Source organism: Corvus hawaiiensis, chromosome 1 (genome assembly GCF_020740725.1).
Source record: "Corvus hawaiiensis isolate bCorHaw1 chromosome 1, bCorHaw1.pri.cur, whole genome shotgun sequence".
In the NCBI taxonomy this organism is placed as follows: Eukaryota; Metazoa; Chordata; class Aves; order Passeriformes; family Corvidae; genus Corvus; species Corvus hawaiiensis.
Genome location: NC_063213.1, coordinates 62,335,765 through 62,358,292, shown reverse-complemented (window position 1 = coordinate 62,358,292; position 22,528 = coordinate 62,335,765). Strand labels below are relative to the sequence as shown.

At 37.9% G+C, this 22,528-nt stretch overlaps 1 protein-coding gene across 5 annotated transcripts in view; it reads left to right on the top strand.

Annotated features, from left to right (window-relative positions):
- CDKAL1 (CDK5 regulatory subunit associated protein 1 like 1) overlaps positions 1 to 22,528 on the top strand; it is a 411,323-nt gene that overhangs the window by 246,404 nt on the left and 142,391 nt on the right. For all 5 annotated transcript variants that reach the window (XM_048308004.1, XM_048307996.1, XM_048308011.1 and 2 more), the window contains 2 exons: positions 5,996 to 6,162; positions 20,720 to 20,865. In XM_048308004.1, coding sequence (XP_048163961.1) covers positions 5,996 to 6,162; positions 20,720 to 20,865 — 313 coding nt within the window. The remainder of the gene's footprint in view (positions 1 to 5,995; positions 6,163 to 20,719; positions 20,866 to 22,528) is intronic.

The window sequence follows — 22,528 nt, the reverse complement described above, 5'->3', positions numbered from 1 at the left end:
GAGGGTGCTTGGGGACATGTGGCATAGGATTACCAACAGCATACCATATGACGGTCCTGAGTGACTTTTCAGATGGGATGTCTGGCTTTGTGGAGGAGAGGAAAGCAGTGGAGTTACAGTGTTTGAGGGTGGGTTGGTTTGGGGTTTTTTGTGGGGGTAGGATGTTGTTTGGTTTTTTGTTTTGGGGTTTTGGGGTGGAGTTGGATTTTTTCTTCTCTTTGTGGGTTTTCTGTTCTGTTTTGGTGTGGTTTGTTTGGTTTTGTTTACCTTAAATTTGTCTATACTTCAGCATAGTCTCCCATAATGTTCTTAGAGTAGTGAGATATAGACTGGATTAGTGGGTGATGAGAGGGTAAAGGAATTTATTGGTCTGTCAGGTTCCCAGAGTGCCAATCCATGGTATAAGGTCTAGCTGGCAGTTACTAAGGGTGTTTTGCAGAAATTGATACTGAAGCCGGTATTTCATGTCTTTCATAACAAGGTGGACTGTGAGATAGAGTGCATTTTGAGAAATCTGGGAGATGATACTCAAGTTAGGGGAGTACTTGACTGGCTGGATGGTACAGCTAATATTGCGAGGGACCTCAACTGCCTGGAGAAATGGACTTGCTGTAGCTTCATGAAGTTCAACAAAGGCAAGTAAATGTCCCAAATCTAGGGTGAAATACACCATGCTGCGCTATGGATGTGGAGAACTGACTGTCTGGGAAGCAGCTTTGCAGCCTTTGGAGTTCCTCTGGGAAAGCTGGTGCACATGAGTCAGCAGTGGAACCCCTCCGCAACTGCCAGCTGTGCCCCAGCTGCTGTTGGAGAGTGCAGCCACAGGCCCCAGGGAGTGACTGGTGCCTTGGACTTGGCAATTATGAGACGTCACAGAGAGAGTGCTCTCTCCATTCTTGGGTGCCTCAGGACAAGGCTGACACACTGCAGCAATTCAGCAGAGGGACGTTGAAATGACCAGTAGGATGAGCACATAACAGACAAGAAATGCATTTGTGGAGCTTTTGAAAAGAGAGCTAAGAGGAGTTACTATTGCTGTTTATGACTGCCTAATAGGACAGTATAGAGAAGGCAGAGCCAGACTGTCTTGAAGTCAGACAGGTCTTGCAGAGGTAGGATGATAGGTAACAGTACAAGTTGGAACACAGCAAATCACAATTAGGTGCAAATAAAAATATTTTACCCTTAGGGTGGTCAAATATTGGAACAGATTACCCAAAGTGGCTGTGGTATTGCTGTCCTTGGAAATATTCAGAGCACAACTGCAATCATAGTAGGTCAGCTCATATTCATGATGTTGTTCAGATCTTGTTCTCCTGTTTGTGGCAAGCATTAAGAAAACAGGAGTGGACAACCATCTTCCATATCCTTAAGACTGTCCAGAAGGGTAAAAATCAGGTCTTTTAAAAAGAGGAAATACTTTTGAGCATTAATAAAGACCCCCTAGAAATCCAGGCTGTGAGACAGGTTGTACGCAGTGTGTTGTCAGCAGAACTGCAGCAACTGCGTTTGTCTGTACGATACGGTGCTGAACCGTAAGCTGACCTGTACTTAACAAAATGCAGAAAAAACATTGATCCTTGAGGTCATAGCCTGACAGCTTGCCTCTTTCACCAGCTCTGAACCTAGACCTGTCTTTTTTACCTCAATCTACTTTCTTCATGTGCTTGCCAGGTATCCTGCAATTTGTAATTGTGACAGTTTGGTGTGAGTTACTCTCTGGGTAACTCGGGTTAGTACAGGATTGTGTCCAGCTCCATTTGTTCTATCCTCCTGAAGCCCTGTATATATACAGATGAAATAAGAATAAGGGTTTCTTGGTGAGCTGGAAATAAATCCTTCCAAACCCCTTGTAGCATCAATTGTTCCCAGTTTGATTTTCTCTTTCAGGAAGTCCCTGCAATGGGATGTTTCTGTGCTGATCCATGTGGCTGAACTGTCTTAAGAGGACGCTTTGACAATGGCGAATCAATGCTTGCAAAGTACTTCAGAATTACAGGAGGAAACTGATTCCTCCAAATCTCAGTTCTGTTTAAACTTGCATTATGTCCAGATTGGCTATATGCACAGATGTCTTCACAATTTCCCAGTTAAGACACTGATTCAGCAAAGTAATCTAGCATGTACATATACACACATACACATCAAGTGTGTAAATGGTGCTTGTAAAATCCATGCTGAATAAATAAGGAGAAGCTCAAATAATTGAAGAGAAAATAAAGTCTGCTAAGCTCATTTTGAACAATGAATTTGGTGTTTCCTAAGCCTTTATCTTTGGCCATGATTTTCTTGGTTTTAAATAATTCTACGGTTGTTATCAGGAATGGTCAGATTGACTGTCCTCAAGTCTGCAAGAGTTTCAGACAATCATTTAAGTAAAGCCTCCCTTGGCAGATGGTCTTTCAGATTTCTGTGGTGCATTGGGAGAGGTATTTCTGTGGTCTGTACAGCACTGCAGGCTGCCATAAGAATTCACTGTTGGAGAAGGAATCACAAGGAGGTCAGGCAGTTATTGATAAGCATATGTGGGCTACTGAGAAGGTCAGAGTCAGGGGTCTCCCACTGAGGCAGCCTGCAGAGAACTGTGCTGTTGGAAAAGCCACTCCTGTTCACATTGAAAAATCTGCCAGGAAAGAGGAGAACAAGAAGGGGAGGAGAAGGAAAAAACAGGGGGATTTGGGGATTGAATTTCATTTGTACGAAGTCAGTTATCAAATATGAGACTTTCACTGGGTTTGGTGTCCAATATTTTAACATCTTCAGATATTTTTGTAGAGGAAAATAAATTCATTTTTCTGATGGAGTAGACTTCCCTTCAGTTTAAAGGATGCTTGGTACTGCTGAAAAAAGCATTTACAATAGTGACGGGAAGATAAAGCCAAATAAAAATGTTAGAAGTTTTTTTTTAATTAAAGAAATTAATAATTTCAAGTAGTCTCTTAACCAGAAATGCACATATTTTGTAAAAGTGATAGCTGTAGGATTTCTAATCTTCTTTATGACAAGGATTGTTTACCCCACAAAAATGAAGTTAAAACCCACGTCAGATAATCAGCAATGAGTATTCTTTATACTGAGACATGTGAGAAGGAATAGGCTCAGAACTTTCTTCATTTGCTTGGAACCTATTCTTTTCCCAGCATTTTTAATTCTCAGTAATCTCAAATTACAGCAGAGCAGAGCTCAGAGGCCAACTATTAAGGTTTCTCTTTTGTGCTGGATAGTGATGGCAGAGTGAGAAATAAACCACGAGCTGTGACCAAAGGCAGACTTGTAATTACTTGAATATAACGATAATTTGCCTTAATACTGTAACAAATGCTCTGAGTTTGCACATCTCAAGTCGGCTGTTTGGATCAATTTTCTTGTTTACAAAATCAACTTGCCTTTATTAGCACCAAAATTGCCCAGTAACAGAGTGGTGAATGATCGAGTGAGGTTTGCTGCAAAAGAAAGGAAAAAAATTCTGAACATGATTTGACAGTGGATTTAAATAGGTTCCTGTGGAGGGCTGGAGTTTGGAGGGGAACTGGGTGGAGTGAAAATAGGAAGTGTTGACTGACTTCATTAATACTGTCTGAGAGGTCTATTGTTTTCTCCTCTTACCTGGTGTAAGTTTAGGCTCCTAAATGGAGGATGCAAAGGACTAAAAAAAATGGCCTAAAATCAGTTGACACAAAACCTCTATCACACACAGTTATGTACAAAATTGATTTATCCTATTTATCCTACTTGTAAATATTTATCACTCACAGTAGCTTTCAGTAGTTGAAGATCCATTTTGTCAACCTGAAGCTGGGACGTGAACTTTTTCCTAAAATACAGGTGTTCTTCCCCCTCCCTACCACCCCCCTCTGTCCCCCCCATAATAAGACTACATCCGTGGATCTCACAGCATGAATTATTCCCATTGCTTGTTGTTCAACACGCTGATCGGAGAGCAGATGAGACAGTTATTCCTGTTGTTGCTGATTTACTATTACAGCTGCTTCCTCTTCTTGTGATTTAATTTGAAGTTTCAGCCCACCAGGGGGCTAATGGTCCCCACCTATGCAGCTTTAAAAGCTCGCTGTTGTTTTCCACTGGAATGTTATTTCCATTCCTAGCCGGTGATTTATTTTTTTTCCCTCAGTGTTCATCTGCTAACTGTGAGACAGTATTCCATTAGCCGTTTTCATGAAAAAAAGAAAAAGGAAATCCAACCCAAACCCCCTGCAACTCTTTAGATTGAAAGCTTGCAAATGAGAATTACTCCGTTGCAGTAGAAACTCAGCAAATCAGTAAGTTTGGTAGTGTTCTTATGGCCATTGGAGACTCATATAAAGAAACATAAACCAAACAAAACAGGACCATATCAATCATTAAGAATCCTTATATTTCTCTTCTTTTTAATACATAGCATATAAAATTCACTTCTTTTTTTCACGTATTTCAGGAAAATGTAGGGCAGGCGGCAAACCCCAGAGTATGCTTCATGGTGGGTACTGCCTGTGGTGAGATGAATTCCAAAAACATTAGCAAGTGCAGTGATATCCACTGTGTGATTGTGTACTGCAGGCAGATTCTGCACAGGGAGCTCAGTTTGAGTGTGACTGCAAATAGTCTTAGTACTTCAGGAATGCTTTACAACAGACTTCTCTCAAGATCCAAATCATAGATCTCCCTCACTAACCTATTCTTGAAGCAAAACTTAAGAAGTGATGAGTTTTACAGTTAACCTTTAATTTTTAAGCATTCTTCATTCTAAGTAATAAATTACCTTGAAAACATTTCTGTACAAGCAGGATTAACTTTGATGCTCAACATAACTTTCTCTCTGCCTTTATTGTGAATTTAAGAGTAGCAGTGTTGAATTTACGTTTTGTAAAACATTTGGTTTTTCTAGGTTTATTGCTTTTTATGTGATTAAAGGCTGTGCATGTGCTTATGTTTTCCTCATCTGAGTATGTATTTAAAACATAAACATTTATGTTTTATGATACATTCTCTGCTGGTCCAAAGAGTGCTTTGATGAATTATGAATAGTGTTTGGGTATTTCTTTTACCAGTTTATGACTGGTTTCAGAAGTTTAACTCTTCACTGAGTTAATGCTATCTTATCTTGCTAAGAATCACAGGTGTTCTCCTTACAGACACCCTGTTTTCAATGGCTTATTTTTTGCTTTGGGGTGGTAAGGAAGGGGAGAGGGAGGGATTGCATTGCAAAAAGGTTGAAAACTGGGCAGCCTGGCAGAAGTGGCTGTGTGAAACCTCAGTGCTTTCAACTATTATTAAAGGGTGGTACAATCTTTCCCCTCTTTGAGTAGGAGGATATTATTACCAAATATCAGTGTTCAAGGTTGCTATTTACAATATAAGTCAAATGCACTACTTCCTAAGGCTCTGATTGATGGAAAATGAAGCATTAACTGCCAGGAAACAGGTTTTGCTGTACTACCACTCTGTCATGCAGTGGTCACTAACCTTTTCAATACAGCCTTAATATTGCATTGCTAATTGTATAATTTAAGGAATACAAGATTGTAATAGTTACTTCAGGAGGAATGTTAATCACGGTGCTTTAGAGCTGGTTTTGCTCAGTGGAAGCTCACCAGTTAATAAGCTAACTACTGTAATAACCATTAGTGCAAACTCTGCCTGGGTGATGTCGCTTGCCGTGTTTAATGAATTAGGCTCAAAAAATAAAACACAGTACTAAACTTGTCTGACTTGCTGTAGAGGCAGCACAGAATTAGTCATTGGCTGTGAATGTTAATCACTCCACAGCAATGATAATTTACAGCATTGTTGTAGCACTCTTGTGCTCATAAAATGAACTTAATAACCCACTGCTACCCATGGGATAAGCCCTCCTTCCCTTCCCTTTGCAATTGTATACCCAGTCTGGCTGCATAATAGCCATGTGAAATACTGCATTTAAAAGAGAGAGCAGCTGTATGATAAAACAAACAGCTCTAAAACAGATTTGTTAATTATCTCTTTCTTTTATTCGCAGAGGGTGTTTGTGAGATATGGCTGACCAGTGAAGACACAGGGGCTTATGGCAGAGACATTGGCACAGACCTCCCCACGCTTCTGTGGAAGCTGGTTGAAGTTATTCCTGAGGGAGCTATGCTGAGGCTTGGCATGACAAACCCTCCCTATATTTTAGAGCATCTGGAGGTAAGGAAGAAAAGGAGTCATTTATATGCCGACGTAGACGTTCATTGAGTGAGTCAGCATGGAACCTTGTGTGAAGTGTCTTTCATTTTAAGTAGTAGTTTAAAAAAATAATAGACTTAAAATACATTTACAAAATTAGGCTAACGATGTTAAGCCATTGGCCTGACACAGCAAGTTATTGAGATAATGAGATACTCAAATAATTTTGGAATTATGATATTACTGAGATCTCTGACCTGTAGGACTTTATTGTAGTGATTGATGTTCATTCGTGTGTATGTCTGGTGTTTCCAAGAACTAAAGGAAATGTCACTAGCAAGTGATGGACCATGGGATTGAAATTTTCTTCCTGCTGCACCTCAAACAAATATTTCCAGAAACATTATATGCTGGTCTCACTCAGTGATGCATTCATTATCCTATTTTTAGTGTGTTTAGCGCTTCCATTATAAGAAATAGAAATGTAAGTGTATATCTGTGTTTAAAATAAATGTAACAAAGTAGTTCAATGAAATTAGAAGTATATAACAATGTAAATTTGAAGGAGTATCCTATTCATGCAGAGGAGGAAGTGAGTGTTTCTTCTCAAAGGTAGGTTGGTTTTGATGGATTCTGTCACCAAATGAATTTATTGAAGTTCCTAGGAACTGTACACAGAAAGAACACAAATGTAAAGAGGAGGAAAAAGGAGGGAAGGATGTAGTTGAAGGTAAATTTTGTAACCATGTGCATGTGTAATACCAGATAAGTAGCTGGTAGTCATGCTGCTTTCCCAAAGATATTATAACATTAATAGTTGCACCTGTGTTCTCTGAGGACATCAAGGACAGTATTTCCTCATCAGAGTGCTATAACTGCACGTTTTCAACCTATTGTTGAAGCATGAGGGCCAGAGAAATCTCATATTGGTAGGAATAAGCAGGTTTTCACTTCACCAACTAAAGAACATGAACTGCAGAAACCTGCAAGAAGCTTCCTGGGTTCTTATTTTATTCTTTGGTTTAGCATACACTTCACTAAGAGAGAGTCTTAACTCAGCACACTGAATAAGAGCCTTCAGGAAGTGGAGTGGTTGTGTTTTTGAGAGCTTTGCATTGTGTCTCTCATATCTGTCACAAGCTTTTCTTCTTTTTTTTTATTTTAACATTTTTCAGCATCTTGTACAAAAGCAAATCAAGCTTTTAGCAATTTTCACAGTTAGTGTCTTTGCTTTCATTTTTAATTCACATTATTAGAAGTGTTTTGGCACAGACTGCTGCTTTTGTCACTGCTGGTCATTGTATAAGTACTCTCAAAGCTTTAAAAAAAAAAAAACAGTTGCTGTAAATAACAAACTGCTCTGCCGAGATAAGGGGCACTCTTGATACAATCCGAGAAAAGTGGAAAGAATGTTCCTTTCCTTCAATCAGTAGCCATCATAGTAAGTGTGAGCATGTCACAAATCTGTCAATTTCTGATACCTGGTCTTCCTCTTTCTAAATCTTCCAGAAGGTGCTGTAGGTAGGACTTCATTTTTTATCTGACTCATATTAAGGAGAAATGCTCTTATCTCTTTGAAAATGGATCTTTAGGTGAAATGGCAAAGTGAGAGGAATTCATGGAAGCCTATTGAAAATGTGTCTTGAATGTTGCTGTGCAGAGCATGTGTTTGTGTGCACCAGCCTTTTTGTGCAGCAACATCTGCTGTTGCTCATCCTCTTCAGTGCTCCATACAATTTCCAGTTTATATGATTTTTCTAAGGATTATTCAATCACATTTCTGTGTTTCATGTGTGACCAAGAGTTTCTGATCTTGAAATTTGGTGACATAATTTTGCGGATTTGTGAAACTAAATTTATAAAAAATTTTTTTGCCTTCTGCGTTTTTATCTAATCTCCTTTTCCAAGTTTACCAGACTTGTCTCTGAAGGATCACTGGGGAATGTAAGCAGTCTCCTGTATACATTTTCACCAAACAAAATAAACTTTTTATGAACAACGTGCTTTTAACTTTCCAGTTGAAGAAAGGTTAAAACTGTAATTTGTTTAAACAACCAAAATTAAGTGAGAAGCTGATTAACCCTCATGTCAGTTGATTAGGATGAAATCCACATGTAGATCTGTTATCTCCTGAAAGGTATGAAGATGTTTTATTCGTTGCAAACATCTTTCATTAATTGTTTTAAAAGGTGCTGCATGTTACTAATTTATTTTGTTAGAAGTCATCTGTCTAATTAGAATGTTGTTTGGCTTTCTGTGAAAAAATTTTACCTGGGAAAATGTACTAATCTTGTGTCGCTTTTTGTATGCAATGAAAAGGACAAAGTAATTCCAATCATGTATCTTTTTTAAAAATCAGACATTTTTGGCAGTTGCATACAACTGTACATGTGCAACTGCTCAGCAAGGGTTTATTTCACTTTAGAAATGATACGTGGCATAGAGCAACAGTAGTCATCTAAATGTAGAAATTAATTTTAAGATCTGGATAGAGCTTCCCTAGAGACTCAGCCTAAAAGCAATGATTTTGATTCATTTACTTTATTTCTGTACTTATTGGAGCAGCTGAGAGTGTTTCATCTACCTCAGTATCTGGGAATCAGTTTCTTAGTTTCCACTAAGGAGTAGAAGCCAACAGCTCTGCTGTTCTACTGATGGAGGCCAGCACAGGGAGAGTAGGAGGAGAAGGAAGACAACTTCCCTTGGGTCAGGAGTGGTGGGATTAGAGCAGAGGAGGGGGCAAAGGAAAGCTGTGAGCGCTTGTAATGAGCATTAAGTCTCTTATTCTGGAAGGCTTGGTAGATCTGGGGGCCTGGGCCAATGGCTATCAAAACTCAAGTTGGTTTAAGGTAGGTTGTCAGTTTAAGTTTTCATATGATTTAAAATAGCATAACCAGTGCCTTCAGGTAGTTCTGTCAGATAAATGCCATTCTGTACTTGAAGATGTTTGTCATTTCAGAGGATACTGTTAATCTCATGAAAATCCTTACTATGCTTGCATTGTGTGGTCTTGCAATTTAGTACTTTAGTTTTTTATTCAGTAAATATGGTGGTAATGGTGCCTGTGTAGCATGGACAGTCTTGGGATGAGAAGCAACCATGTGTTTTCAAACTGTATCTGCATTCATTTGGGCCTTCTTGTCTAAAAAGAAAGATATGTTTGGAACCATGCAATGCTTTATAGTAATGCAAAATACGAAACACTTACTGACATGCTGGATGCTGACCTAAGTCATTACAAAAAGAGCATTTTTCACAATTATTCTGGGTATAATCTAAAATACTACATTTTTTAGCTGCTGTTTTCTTTAGCCAGAGATGATGTCTGTGCTTACATTAGTGCATAGTATGAAGTATCAAGAGCAGATGAGGAAATCACAGAATTTGGTAGTGAAGCCACTATATCTAAATTTATCTGCATTTTGGAGGCTTTACTTCAAAATAAATTTAATTCTCTTAATCAAACTTTCCCACTAGCCATGATCCAAAGCTGTTTCAAAGACATACCGTTAGTTTGAATTCCTCTGTTCCCACCAAGGGCTTGGAGTATATTCACTGTGGACCTGGAGTATGGCTACTGCTCTGATTTCCTTGGAAGTGAGTTTAGTTTGCCCACTGCGAAGTTCACCCCAGACTGAACAAACCAATGGCTGTGAAGGGAGCACAGGAAACTGCACTTTAAAATTTCACTGCTGCTTTCAGTGGGCACATTAATGTGAACACAGCAAATCCTGGCAAGACTTCTCCAGCATGAGGTTTGTTGGTATGACAGAGAGGATTATTTGGCATGTTTAAAGACACTGAAGGACCAGAGACTCCAACTCTTGGTCATGGTACTAAGACTGAGAGAGAAGTTGGAGTTTGTGGTTTACCTGCAGGAGACATCCTCAGTTTTCCTCTCAGAGAACGCCTGGCCAAGCAATGGAAATAGCATTCTGTTTTCTAAAGTGCTCTCACAGTCTTAGCAGTCTGTTTGAATGGATACATCATGAGGCATATAGCTTGCTTATTTGAAGATTAGTCTCAAACTGAGATTTTGAGATATGCCCTTGTCTAGTGTCAGTCCTATCTTAGTATGTTGATGCAGCATGACATTGAGGAAAACTAGGGTTTTTATCTACATGGAAGAAAACTTTAATAAACAGACATGAGCAACTATGGCCAGGGAAAAATAATTTGCCTCAGAATTTATTTTTGTTTTATATAATGTGAAGGGGAAGGTTAGTGTTAGAGTCCATTATATAGTCCTAGAAAAACCTGCAAGGAGTGCCTGTGTGTGGTTACCCTGTGTGTTCTTGCCCATATGTCTTTGCACAGAGCTACTGCTCTAATTACACACACTGCCAGATGTCAAAGATTTTATCACCCCGTGGTATCAACATGTAGCAAAAGTACGTAAGGAATACACCCTGCTTTAGAGGTAACCTCCAGGCATTTCTTCCCCAGTCATTTTATGAAACTACTCACTAGTGCTCTGGTGAGGCAGTGTTTAACATCCACTTCCAGTGACTGATGGAGAGGGAGGATTGGAAAAAATCCATTAAAACAATAGTAGTAGCTAAACAGTGAATGGGAATTAGTCTGAAAAGTGAAAAATAAGGCGAAATGTGTAGCAACTTAAAATTAATTAATGTTCATGGCATAGCGTTAGATATTAATTTTGCCTTGACTGTATTTCACTTTTCCTTAGGTTTAAACTTAATTTTCTTTTTAAGTATCCGGGGCTCTGTCGAAATCACAAGGGACTCTAGATCATCCAGACTGTAAAAGGGCAGGGACTCACATCTCAGCCCTAGCTTGTGTCCTTTGTGGATTTAACATAATCCCAGAGTTGTCTGGGATTTTAGTACGGCACTTTCTGTGAGTGATGGGATGCTTCCAAATCTGTATAAAGGAGGCAGTTCACACCTGCCATTCCCGTAAGTGCTTAATTTCACATGACTAGATGAGTAGTCGTCTTTGTCACCTGTCAAAATGAGTCTGTCTCAAACCATACTATATGCCATCTGTGGGCTGTATCTCTGTTATTAATTCAGGACATTTGAGTGATACACCAGCCATTGAGATGGAGTCTGCATGGCAGCAGAGTCTTTAAATGCAGAAGGTGTGCCAAGTGTACCACAAGTCGCAGTAGTATTTCTTTGCTCTTTTGCTTTGATTTTTCATGTCAGCTCGGTGTTTATGTTCCTTAACCTCATTGAAGCTGATACCCTACAGATGGCTCCCTCAAACGTGCCCTGACACAGCACATAGGAAATTATTACAGTATTACAGTAAAATTACTAATTCACTTTTCTTTTTTCTTTGTTGTCCTTTTTTTCCTCTGAGTGCACCAAGCGTTTTAGAGCGTTGTGCATAAGCTCAAGTTTTGAATAACCTAGAGTGTAAACTGATTTGAAATGCATTTAAAAAGGGAATAATATGCACACATTCCTCAATGGCAAATAAAAGGGCAGCATAATTTCAAGACTTAAAAGGACTTTAGGGCATGTATTTGCTTTGTTTCTAGTATTATTTTTTGTCATTTTCATAGACTGCTGCTTTTGAAAGTGCCAATTAAAATCTGTTGATTTGACCAGAAAAAATGAAAACTGCAGCATACATTTAAATAAATGAATAGTTAAGCCCCTGACTTCTTATTACTGTGAGTTTTGTAGTGTTTTGTACTCGGTGGACCATGCAACTTTTTCTTGCTGTAATTACAAAGTTGTCTCTGTGCAAACTGTGTCTGTTTTGCTAGCAGTATGAGTGAAAGGAACCTCAGGTACTAAAGGGAGGAGGACAGGGCAATTGCCTCCGTCCTTCCGAGAAAAAAAACAAAACGTGGGGTATGAAGGGATGTTTACTATTTCCTTTGGTATTATGCTAAATGCTCATTTGTCCTATGGAAGCTGTATGTGCATCTTTGCTTACTCTGTGTATTCCTGCTTTTTATTTTTTGGTACTAAAATAGTCTGTCTCTCCTGTTCTTCCTCTCAAAGTGTTCTTTGTCTTTGGGGTTTTCAAACATAGCACATTTCCTTAAAATTACTCTTTAAGACATGGTGTCATGGGAACATGAGCTCACCCGAAAGTCAATGTATTTTTTTATATTATGGGGTTAGGAAATGGATGAATCTCTGCTGTGCTTTGGGATACATTTTGTCACACCATTTTCTCTAATCTAGAATTTTAACATCTCAGACACAGCAGATCCTAACGTCTGTAAATGCTTGGTGACATGTTCATTTCCAGCTGGTAGAATATGATTTGGCTTAATAAATGTCGAAATAAGAACCCATTTTACTCTTCCAGAAGGTTTTACGCTGTATTCGTGAATCTTGGGTTCTCTCAAAAACCTTAACAAATTGGGAACTTTGAACAATAAAGGTTTCCTTCTAGACAATGTGAGAGGGAGTATTTGTGTTGTTGGGAATGAAGCTCATGTTCTTTATAACACTAGTAGAAAAAATGCTATGAGATACATAAAGCACTGGCTTTGTTTATGCAAAATTCAGTTTTCCATCAAGACAGAATATTTTATGCATGCATCTAGTGCTCTTCTATATTTAATAGTCTGTGAATAAAAATTGGTATTGCAAAAAGGGGTTAACATTAAGTAGCACACTGCTTGACCAGTTAAATCTGTGCATATTAGCTGTACCTTAATTATGATTTGCTCATTCGAATGTTTCTCTTGCTCGTTAGATTGCCCAAGAACGAAGAGTATTTAAATGCAGACAGATCCACACTCAATCTTGTGCTGAGTGTCAGGCTGTCTGTCAATTACTTGTAATACTGTCTCATCCCAGCAGTCCTTTGGAGCTGGAGCTTACTTCTGGTGAATTACTAGCAGAAAATAAAAATCACCATTAATTGAGCAATATGTTCAAAGAAAGGGTAATGCATATATGGGATACAGCATTTTTGCTAAATAAAAGTAGGATTTTTATCAGTTGCCATGCGCTTCAAGGCATTGAGGTAGAAGCTATTGTCAAATGTAGAGCTTGCATAACAAACTGTGCCATGTTCTTTTAATATTTCTGCCTTCATTGTTAAACAAATAACATCTCACTTTCCTAGTTATTTATATTATAATAAGTAAAGTTCTACCGACTACTCTCCATGCTGTTTCAAAAGCTTCTTTTTAGTTTAGATGCATAAACCCTTTTGTTTTCTTTGATAGATGAGCTGTCACATTCGCTGTGCTTTGCAGCATCATCTACATAATCTTCAGTAAGACTGCTTGCTTCGTTAGGCTTTGGCATTTGTTTAAAAAAAGGTTGATTTTCTTGAGGTAAAGATATTCTCTTTAAATATGAGAAAAATAAAATACTTTGTGTTCTATAAACTTTAATAAAACTGCACAATAATATTGGCTTTGGGTTGTTGTACCACTGTTAATTGAGGAAAAGATGTAAAATCTCTTCTCATTTTTTGAATTCAACTAGTTTAGCTCTGCTAAATGTGCAGGGCTACTGAAGAATGTAAATTCTATTATATCAATCTCGTCATTATGATTTGGAATATTTTTGTTCTGTTTTACTATGAAATTTAGGTCAGCTCACAAAAGAAAGTGATAGTATTTGCCTAAAGGTTTAAGTTTTGATTAAACCTTCCACTATTTTCCTTCCACTGGAACCTGCTAAAGCAGTTGCTATTTTAGATATCGTACTTGCTTGTTTGAAATGAAGGGAAACAATAGAGAGGCTTCCTGCCATTGCAGTGTCTCAGTACAGATGAACTCTGGAGGGGTGTGCAATTCATTCTATGACTTCCTTCTGAGCAGAAACCATCAATTCTTTTCTGTTCTATGGGATTCTCATTTTTGAGCTGGAGAACAAATTCATAGTATGGATGAAACTAGCAACCCATTTCACTCATTCAGCTTTCTGAAAATGAAAAAGGTAGTGTGACAATCCTACTTGCCTATTGTGTGTGCCTCTCTATGCTTTAATTAATTTCAAGGTTTTATTAGCATAAAGTATGATTGAGACGGAGAGTTATTTAAAGTGGCAGTGTGCTGTTACAATAAATCACCTTTTTAGGGACCTTCCCAATATGTGTTTCTAATACATACTGCAAAAAGGAGTATTAATTTACTTCTGGAAAAAAAATTTCATTTGAGGAGTGCTTAATGATGAGAAATTAGAGAGGACCATAGAGAAAATGAAAAAATACATATTTTCTTGCATCAGAATTCATAATTTCACAAGGAATTAGTATTGGCTTTTTGGTTGGCTGGTTTTAAGTCATTAAACCATTGCTCTAGCCATTAATGAAATGTACATTTTACCTTAAAATGAGTCAGTTTTTGGAACTGGACAAACATTGCTCTGAAGCTCCACAAAGTCTCTTTAGGATTGTAATGATGGCTACAGCAGCAACAATAACAGTTCTCATCTTTGAAAGCACTGAACCATTTTACTGCTTGGTGCACAGAAATTAGTGTGGTATTAATGCTGAAGGTGTCACTGAAACAGCTGTGTTTCGGTGACATGGGGCTCAGTCGTGCTTGGGCTCATGGCTCACTGCAGGCTGAGTAATAAGCAATCTACTCAATGTAGATGCTGATGCTTAACCTTTTACCCAGTGTAAAGTCAGTCCTGCTTTAGTATTGGAAGCAGATTGTGATAGGGATGCCAGCTCGCTTATTGTGAAGAATTTCAGGAACCAAGGTTTAAGATATCTGTACTAGGAGTTGTTTTGTCAGAAAGTGTGAGTAAGTGGTACTGTGCAAGAAGTTTCTTTTTATTCTTGGGTATACCATGTATAATCTTGGAAAGAAACATACATACCTGCTAACAGAGTAAGAGAATTCTTGATATTTTTGTGTTTACAAATCAGGTACTTAGTGTATTTGGTGCTGCGTGTTTTCTTTGTGCACTGACTCATGGGAAGAGATGTGACAAACCTCAACCTCAGCTGAAGCTTTGGGCTGTGAAATACAGTTATTGTATTGTGATACTATCTGAATATCACTTCTTGTACAGGAACTTGAGTTAGCTTGTCCTCATGTTTAATAAAAGAAATGTGGCAAGCTTTTGAAGGCATGTTAGGTGTTTTTGCTATGGCATGGTTTGGTTTTTTAAGAGATTAGGCTTAATACATAGCTGTGAGCAAGAAAAAGTTGCTTAGCTAGCTGCGGCTTGTCTGTTTTCTGAGGCTGGAAGCAGTAGTGAGATCCCACACCTAGGAGAACAGCTGGGAACAGCTAGGGCTGAGCATATGGCTCTCATGGCTAGTTTTCCTATCAGCAGATCACAGCTTGCAGTCTGGTTTATATCCACTTCGAAGGGTGGCCTGAGCTAATACCAGGTTTGGTAATGTAGAAGGCATTTTTCCCATATGACAAAACAGATTTTTGCCCTCCATCTGGCAACCCAAAGATTTGATTTTAAGGTTCAAATTACATTGGCTAGAATTGCATGGGCTTCTATCAGCTCCAGTGTGACCTGCCTTTATCCTAATGACAGGATAAAGACCTGAGCATGTCACGTCATGTTACGTGGGGTAGGGGTTGCCACTAAGCTTGCCCATCATGTGGCTTCAGTACATCTCCCCCAATTAATACACAGATGAGGGAAAGGCATTGCCTTCCAACCAGTGTCCTCAGGGACATCCCACACGTTCTGAGGGTTTTACAGTCCCATTACTCACAGGGGGTGGGAAGAGGGGGGAGAGTTCCCTGTTCATTAGTTTTAACAAAACTGCTACGGGCTTTTCAGACTGGATCATAACCGTGTCATCATTCCTGTGCCTGCATCACAAGATCACATCTGTTCCTGAGCTGCACAGAGGAATTTATAAAATGGGCCACAGCCGCTTGATTTTCATCCAGACCGTGCTGGTGGTGGCACCACTCGGCTTCTGAAAGACAACAGTCAGCAGAGACCCCTCGTAACATATCCCAAACTAACATCTGCCACAAAGGGATGAAGTTTTGAGGGAGTGCCATTTTGTCATGTTTCCATATGGAAAAACGAGGGTTTCTCTGGGCGTCACTGCTGGCAGAGGACAAAATTCTTTTGCTAGGAAGCAAGCTATTCACATTATCGTGACTCAAACACGAGACAGAATTCAAATACTTGGATTTTGCCTGCTTTAGGTAAGGGGAAAGAATCGCTGTCCGAACAGCTTGCTGGTACTGACATAAAGATGCATAGATATTGATGTTTATTGTCTCTGCAATTTTCCATGGTTGCACATGGTGTCATTGCTAACAGGAGGTGTGATTTTCTGGTTAGGTGGTTAAATTTGTGTATTGTAATTGCTAGGATAAAATACACTGACTAGATAGAAATCTTTCTGGTAATGTGCCTTGTGCTCTAATGTACTCCAGCTGCTAAGAACTAGGAAAAAATATTTCCTGTGATCAGTATCCTAAAGGATGTCTCACATACATTGTTATTTTCCATATGTAGATGACACCTATTTTTGTAGAGTCAGGTTAAAGCAAATTGTGCTGCTCTTTGATCCTTTAGTTCCTACATGAAATTTCATTTTTTGTGTAGTGCATCCCTTCATTCATAGACACATGATCAGATTCCAGGGAATAGTGAGAAAAGGCAATCAGCTGTTTCAGTTGTGATGAAAGACAGAAAGTTTCTTTCACAGTGATATAATTTCAAAATATTGTTCATTTATTGTTTCCAAATGGAAATAAAATTCTATATTGTTTTTTCTTCTAACTGAAATATTTAACTATAACTAGTAATTCAAAGGACTTTAGAAAAAAAAACATAAAAAAACCAACAGGAAGCAGATGTTAAGCTTAGAATGTTGAGACATGAAGAATGTTGAGACTGTGAAGTGCAAATAAGCATTAGCCCATGATGTACTTCAAATACTCTTTGGGATATTAACTAATAGTTTTATTAAGTGATGAAATCTGGTATTCTATGTGCAATCTGTGGTATGGGCAAATCTGTCAACATTGACTGAGTGTGACTGTTCAGTGCAGAGTAGCTGTAATTTAGTCAAATCTATGCGGTAAAGAACTTCAGTGTTATTTTAGGGGTAGGGAGGATAAAAGGTAAGACTGGAGCAATCTTGCCTTAAAGCTACAGGTTAGAATGTACTATTTCTATCTGAACAGTGCAAAGTCTGGAAGATTGATTTATCCAGATTTCCGATGCAATTGTGCAAAGCTTTTGTTTAATTCATTATTGTGTTTCCTTCTGAGTGGCTCACTCAGAGTTTTTGTTTATAAAAGGTAAATTTAAGACCACCAGCAGTACTTAAAAGTGAATGCCAATGAAACAGTGGGTTATCAGGTATTTCTGTCTTGTGTTTGGTTTATGTTAATAATTTGTGTTCTGCTAAATTCACAAAGTTAATCGTTACAATCCTCAAGTACCTGCTGGGAAATCAGTTTATCAGTAGGACCTTTGATTCAAAGCACATGCAGCGCATTTTGTGTAGCTTTAGATCTAGAAAGCAAGCAGGAAAGGAGTTCACAGTATAAAGAGCTATTTGCAAGCTCCTCAGCTCTAGGAGGAGCTTTGACTGTCCAGAACATCCCTGAAACCTGTGACCACAGCAGCTAGGCTGTGTTAGTGTTCCCAGATGGGTTGTGTGTGTGTTGTATGTGAATTTCTGATACACAGGAGAAGCGATTTACTTTCTAAAGAATGCCAATTCTTTTGATATGGAGTATCTTTCTGAACCAAAATGATGCAGTGCAATAGGCAATAATGTTTTTGAGCTTACAGTTGTAGCTTTTACTGTATGCGGGGACCTGTAGGGATAGTTGAAAAGTTCAGTTAATGAATGCCAGGCATTCTGTGTCCCATTAGTACAGAACCAAGGGTAATTACTTTAAATGGCAACAGTTGTGTTCCTGATCTTGAAAATTATCAACAACAGTGATTGCAGAAAACATATGTTTTCTTTCTTTCACATGGGGGATAACTGGAAGAAGCAGTTCTGATTATTCTTGTTTAACACTGGCTGTTGGACACCATTGGTTTAGTTCCTCTTACAGGAGGTGCAGTCAACAGCTCCCTCTTGGGCACATCCCCCTGAAAGAGATCAACTGTGAGACCGGCAGGAGTCTGCATGTTACCGTCAGATCAGCAGCTAGTGGCTTTGGGGTTGGGTGGTTTGGTTTTTTTGAATCCTCTGGGTAGGAAAACACTTTTGAGATTTTTAGAATTTGGTTTTCACTCTTCATACTTCACAGCAAATTTTTCATTTTTTAAGGTGAATATGAGAAATAAAACCAACATTTCATATAACTAGAGAATTTCTACATTTGTGACTTCAAAAATCAAAACTTTGTGGTAAAACAAGGCAGGGTTTTTTTAAATGTAATATTTCTACCTCAAACAAACAAACACAGTGAATCTGTTTGTTTTTTTGTTCTGTCAGATGATTCCCAGCCTTATAAAAGCTGGAATAAAAGAACACTTTCATATCTAGAAATTCTAGTAAATGATTTATTACTTTCAAAAAGAATTCACAAAGTGATCTCATATTGAAGAGTCTGTTACTCAGAAGATGCAAAACTTGAGAGAAGTGGCAAAGAATTTTTTTTTCTATGTTTTAGGGCGAGTTATTTTTAAAAACTTGGCAGATTCAGAAACACGGTATGAAACATGACTTTCATTGGCTCTTAAATCATAAATCTGTTTTTGAAGATTGAATGAAGTACTTGGAACCAAGAGATAAGTAGAATAATAGGCTTTTGGTCCATAGCTTAAGTTTCAGCTCGTATTTCCCATATTTTAGAAGCCTATTTGATTACTGATAAGCAGAAAAATCACAGATGACTACGAAGATGCTTCATATAAACTACCTTTACAAGATTTTCTAAAGCTTAAAAATAAAAAAGGAAGGTTTCCCAATTTTATGTACTTGTTCTGTACAATTTCAATTTTGATCATATATTCTAGCTGAACATCTACAATTATTAACGGCATAGGTAAGTACAGTTCCATTTGAATTGGACACAAAATTTATGTGGATGTGTGGTAGCCTTTTCTTCACTCTTTTTTCATGAAACCAGCTACCTCCAGCTTCCACTGAAAGCCAGGTTCACAGCCTTTCTGTGTTTCAAATTGAGTGCCATCCATTATCAGTATGGCCATTACTGTAATGTTGAGTTTACATACCTGAGATAGACTAGCTGTTGCCTTGAATAAAGTAAGCACTTCTCTTAGACATTTATGTAATGGGATCTTAGACAGAAACTTTCAAAACTGCTTCCAGAAGTGATTTGATAGAGTTTGGGTTTTGTACACATATGTTTGTCAGATGAAAAGTGAGTATCGAGAGAGCATTTTTTTTTCTTGTTCTAAAAATCAGTGCTTTTAAAAGCTGGGTTCCTGCAAGTGAAAAGGCATGAGGAGGTCTGCCTTCTCTTTGACCAATCTGGGCCAGCCTTGTAGAAATACAGAGAGAAAATCTAGATGTGTGACTAATATTGCTGATTAATGATCTGGAAAAAAATTTGTGAATAGTTTCATCTTAAAAACTAAATATGGCAGCAGTATGTGTTGTCAGGCAGAGTATCTGTGCCATCAGAGAAAACAGGAGAAATGGCCTGAGTGAGCCTGACTGGAACATGCAGAATGCTCTGGCAGAAGAGCAGTGCTCAGTCCCAGGCTGTTTCCCGTATGCCCATGGCACAGGGAGAAAGGGAAGACCTTATGTGCAGACCTGGTTGTTTATGGAATGTGGTTCCTTATCCAAGTTCACTTATTTGTTGCAGGACAAAGATTAGCAAGCAGTATGGTACCATATTGCACACAGTCTAGACGCTGGTTGGTCTCAACTTTTAAAAATACTTGAACTTTGTTGGTTGACTGTATGTCCTTAATTGTGTAAATAGTAAAAATGAAAGAAACGGGACCACCATATTCTATTCATTCTGTCACCTTGCCAAGCCTCAGCTGGGGGCTTGGTTTGTCTTTCATTAGGAGGTTTGTTTTTGCATTTTGCTATGACCTTTACTTTTTTTTCTTTCGGACCTTTTGCATTTGATCAAATATATAAGATCCTGTTTTTAACTCCACTTTTAAGCTGCCCCCTGATTAATTCTATTCATTTTATAGCCAAGCACTTTTAATTTCTGTCCTCTTCTCTCAAGTAACACAGGTAACATTTCAAACCAGTATTGGTGCAGGTTTGCAAATGATGAGGTGTACCTTAATTAGCAGCTGGCCAACTTTAGGGATGCTCCAATTATAGACATTCTTTTATTGGTATCTGAGAAGTTACTTCACTCTGACAAGAAAGCAACTAACCCTTGCCATCTTCTGAAAACAGCCACTGTCTGAATTCACCAATTTTCACAATATTTTGTCTTTAAAATTTTCTTTTAAGTGCATAATCAATACTACACAGGGAATGTGTTCCCTATCTCAGAAGAAATTCCATTTCATTTCTTTCTTCTTAGTTTCTCTTAAAACAAAATTGCTTTCAGATATTTTTGCCTGTCCCTACACTTACAAACTGGGCTGCAGCAATTCAGTATTGTTCGGGTTTTAGAAGTATTGCTACTGATACTTACCCCATCTATTAATTTAAATGAGTTTTTTGTATTATTTTCATAATGCTTTAAAGCTGCTTTTTTTTTTCTGTTAATAACTCTTAGGAAATGGCCAAGATTCTCAATCATCCAAGAGTATATGCTTTTCTGCACATACCAGTCCAGTCAGCCTCTGACAGTGTGCTCATGGATATGAAAAGAGAATACTGTGTGGCAGACTTCAAACAAGTAGTGGATTTCCTTAAAGAAAAGTAAGTCTACTAGTATTTGAGAAAATGATGGTGTTGGGTTTGTTGCAATGTCAAGAACATGTGTCTGAAAACACAATTATTTGCAACTTCATCATTAAGGTATGAAAAAAAATGAGGTTCTTTAAGCTTTCAAAGTCTTTGAGTTTTCTGTAAGCCCCTTGATGTGGTTGGCCCCTTTGCTTGAGCTTTTATAAGCATCTTAAATTTCTGCATGACATGCTTTTAATTTGTCAATATATTCCTAATCTTTTTCAAATAATGCATTCTTGAATTTTTTTTTTTTACATAAATTACTATATATAGATTGCTTGAAGTTGGAGTTACTGAAGTTGTCTTTAATGTGGCTTTTGAGCAATGCACACTTTGTGTACTAGAAGTGATCCAGCTCCAGCAAATGTAAATGGGTTGGTTTTGTGTTTGTTTGTTTGTTCTAATAACTACTTTATGTCCTATATCTTATGTAAATTTACATCAATATAGTAATACTCTAATCTTGCTTATGGGACTGATGAGTTCTAGATTAATTTCAAAATTATTTCCCTTAACAACAAAGCTAATTGTGAGAAATGAAAGAATGTATCATTAATGTACTTACTTACGCTGACACCAAGATAGAAGTTACATCCACCTGCAAAGCTTTCGTAATTACAAGTAATAATTTAATATCCAAAGAAGTATTTTCTTAGCTTTTAAAAAGTTAATAGTGACATATTTTGATGGATATTTCTGCACCAATTGTCCAGAAAATACGTGTCTGGAGAATCATTTCTGACACCTTGTTTGGCTACTTTCTCTCTTTCTGCTTCCTTTGTTTGTGTGCTTGTTCAATGACTTAAGGGTGGTGGCAGTGTACCTTAGATTGCATTGTACTCTTAGATTGCGTTAAAATACTGGTACATCAAACAAATTTTCATAGTCATTTTCATAATCAGTTTTTTATAGTAATTGAAAAATTCAGAAGTCTAGCTATGTAAAACATGTCATCTAACAGCTGCATGGGAAATGTAATATGTAAGAAAGAAAAGCAAACTGTGACACAATAGAATCTCTTTTGCAAACTGAATGTGTAATTTATAGGACATTCCTATGCATCTAGGACAGCTGATGGAAGTGGAGCTGCTTGTCTTCATACAGGTTGATTTGCATTAATTTTCCACCACAAACAATGCCCATGAATTCTTGGCACTAAATTTCATGTGACTGTGGATCAGTGTTAGTTTTTAATTAACAGATGTATTGTATTGCCACGTATCTTAAGTGGAACTGTGTCAGTTTATGTCTTAGTTGACTTGAAGCTGATTCATTATTCTCTTCAGTAGTTTTAGCATTGGCAGCTATTATCATAACAGCAGCTGGATTTTCGATAACCTAGTATAGCTGGCACATGTTGGGGCATATGGGGATTTATTAAATCATTCAGCTCTTGCACACAGAAAAGAGTGAATTACTTAATACCCAAATTTAAAACAGCTGGTCACTGAGCATACAGGAATGTACGTCATACGTCTTTTTCCAGGGCTTTTTTGTAGTGAACTTAACAAGGAAGAAAACTGGTTTGATGTCCTGATTTTAAAGAATAATAAACTTTATTTATCCTGCTTATTAAAATTACCAAATTATCTAGTAGTTCCTGTTAGAAAATAGTCTCCAGATATTAAGATGG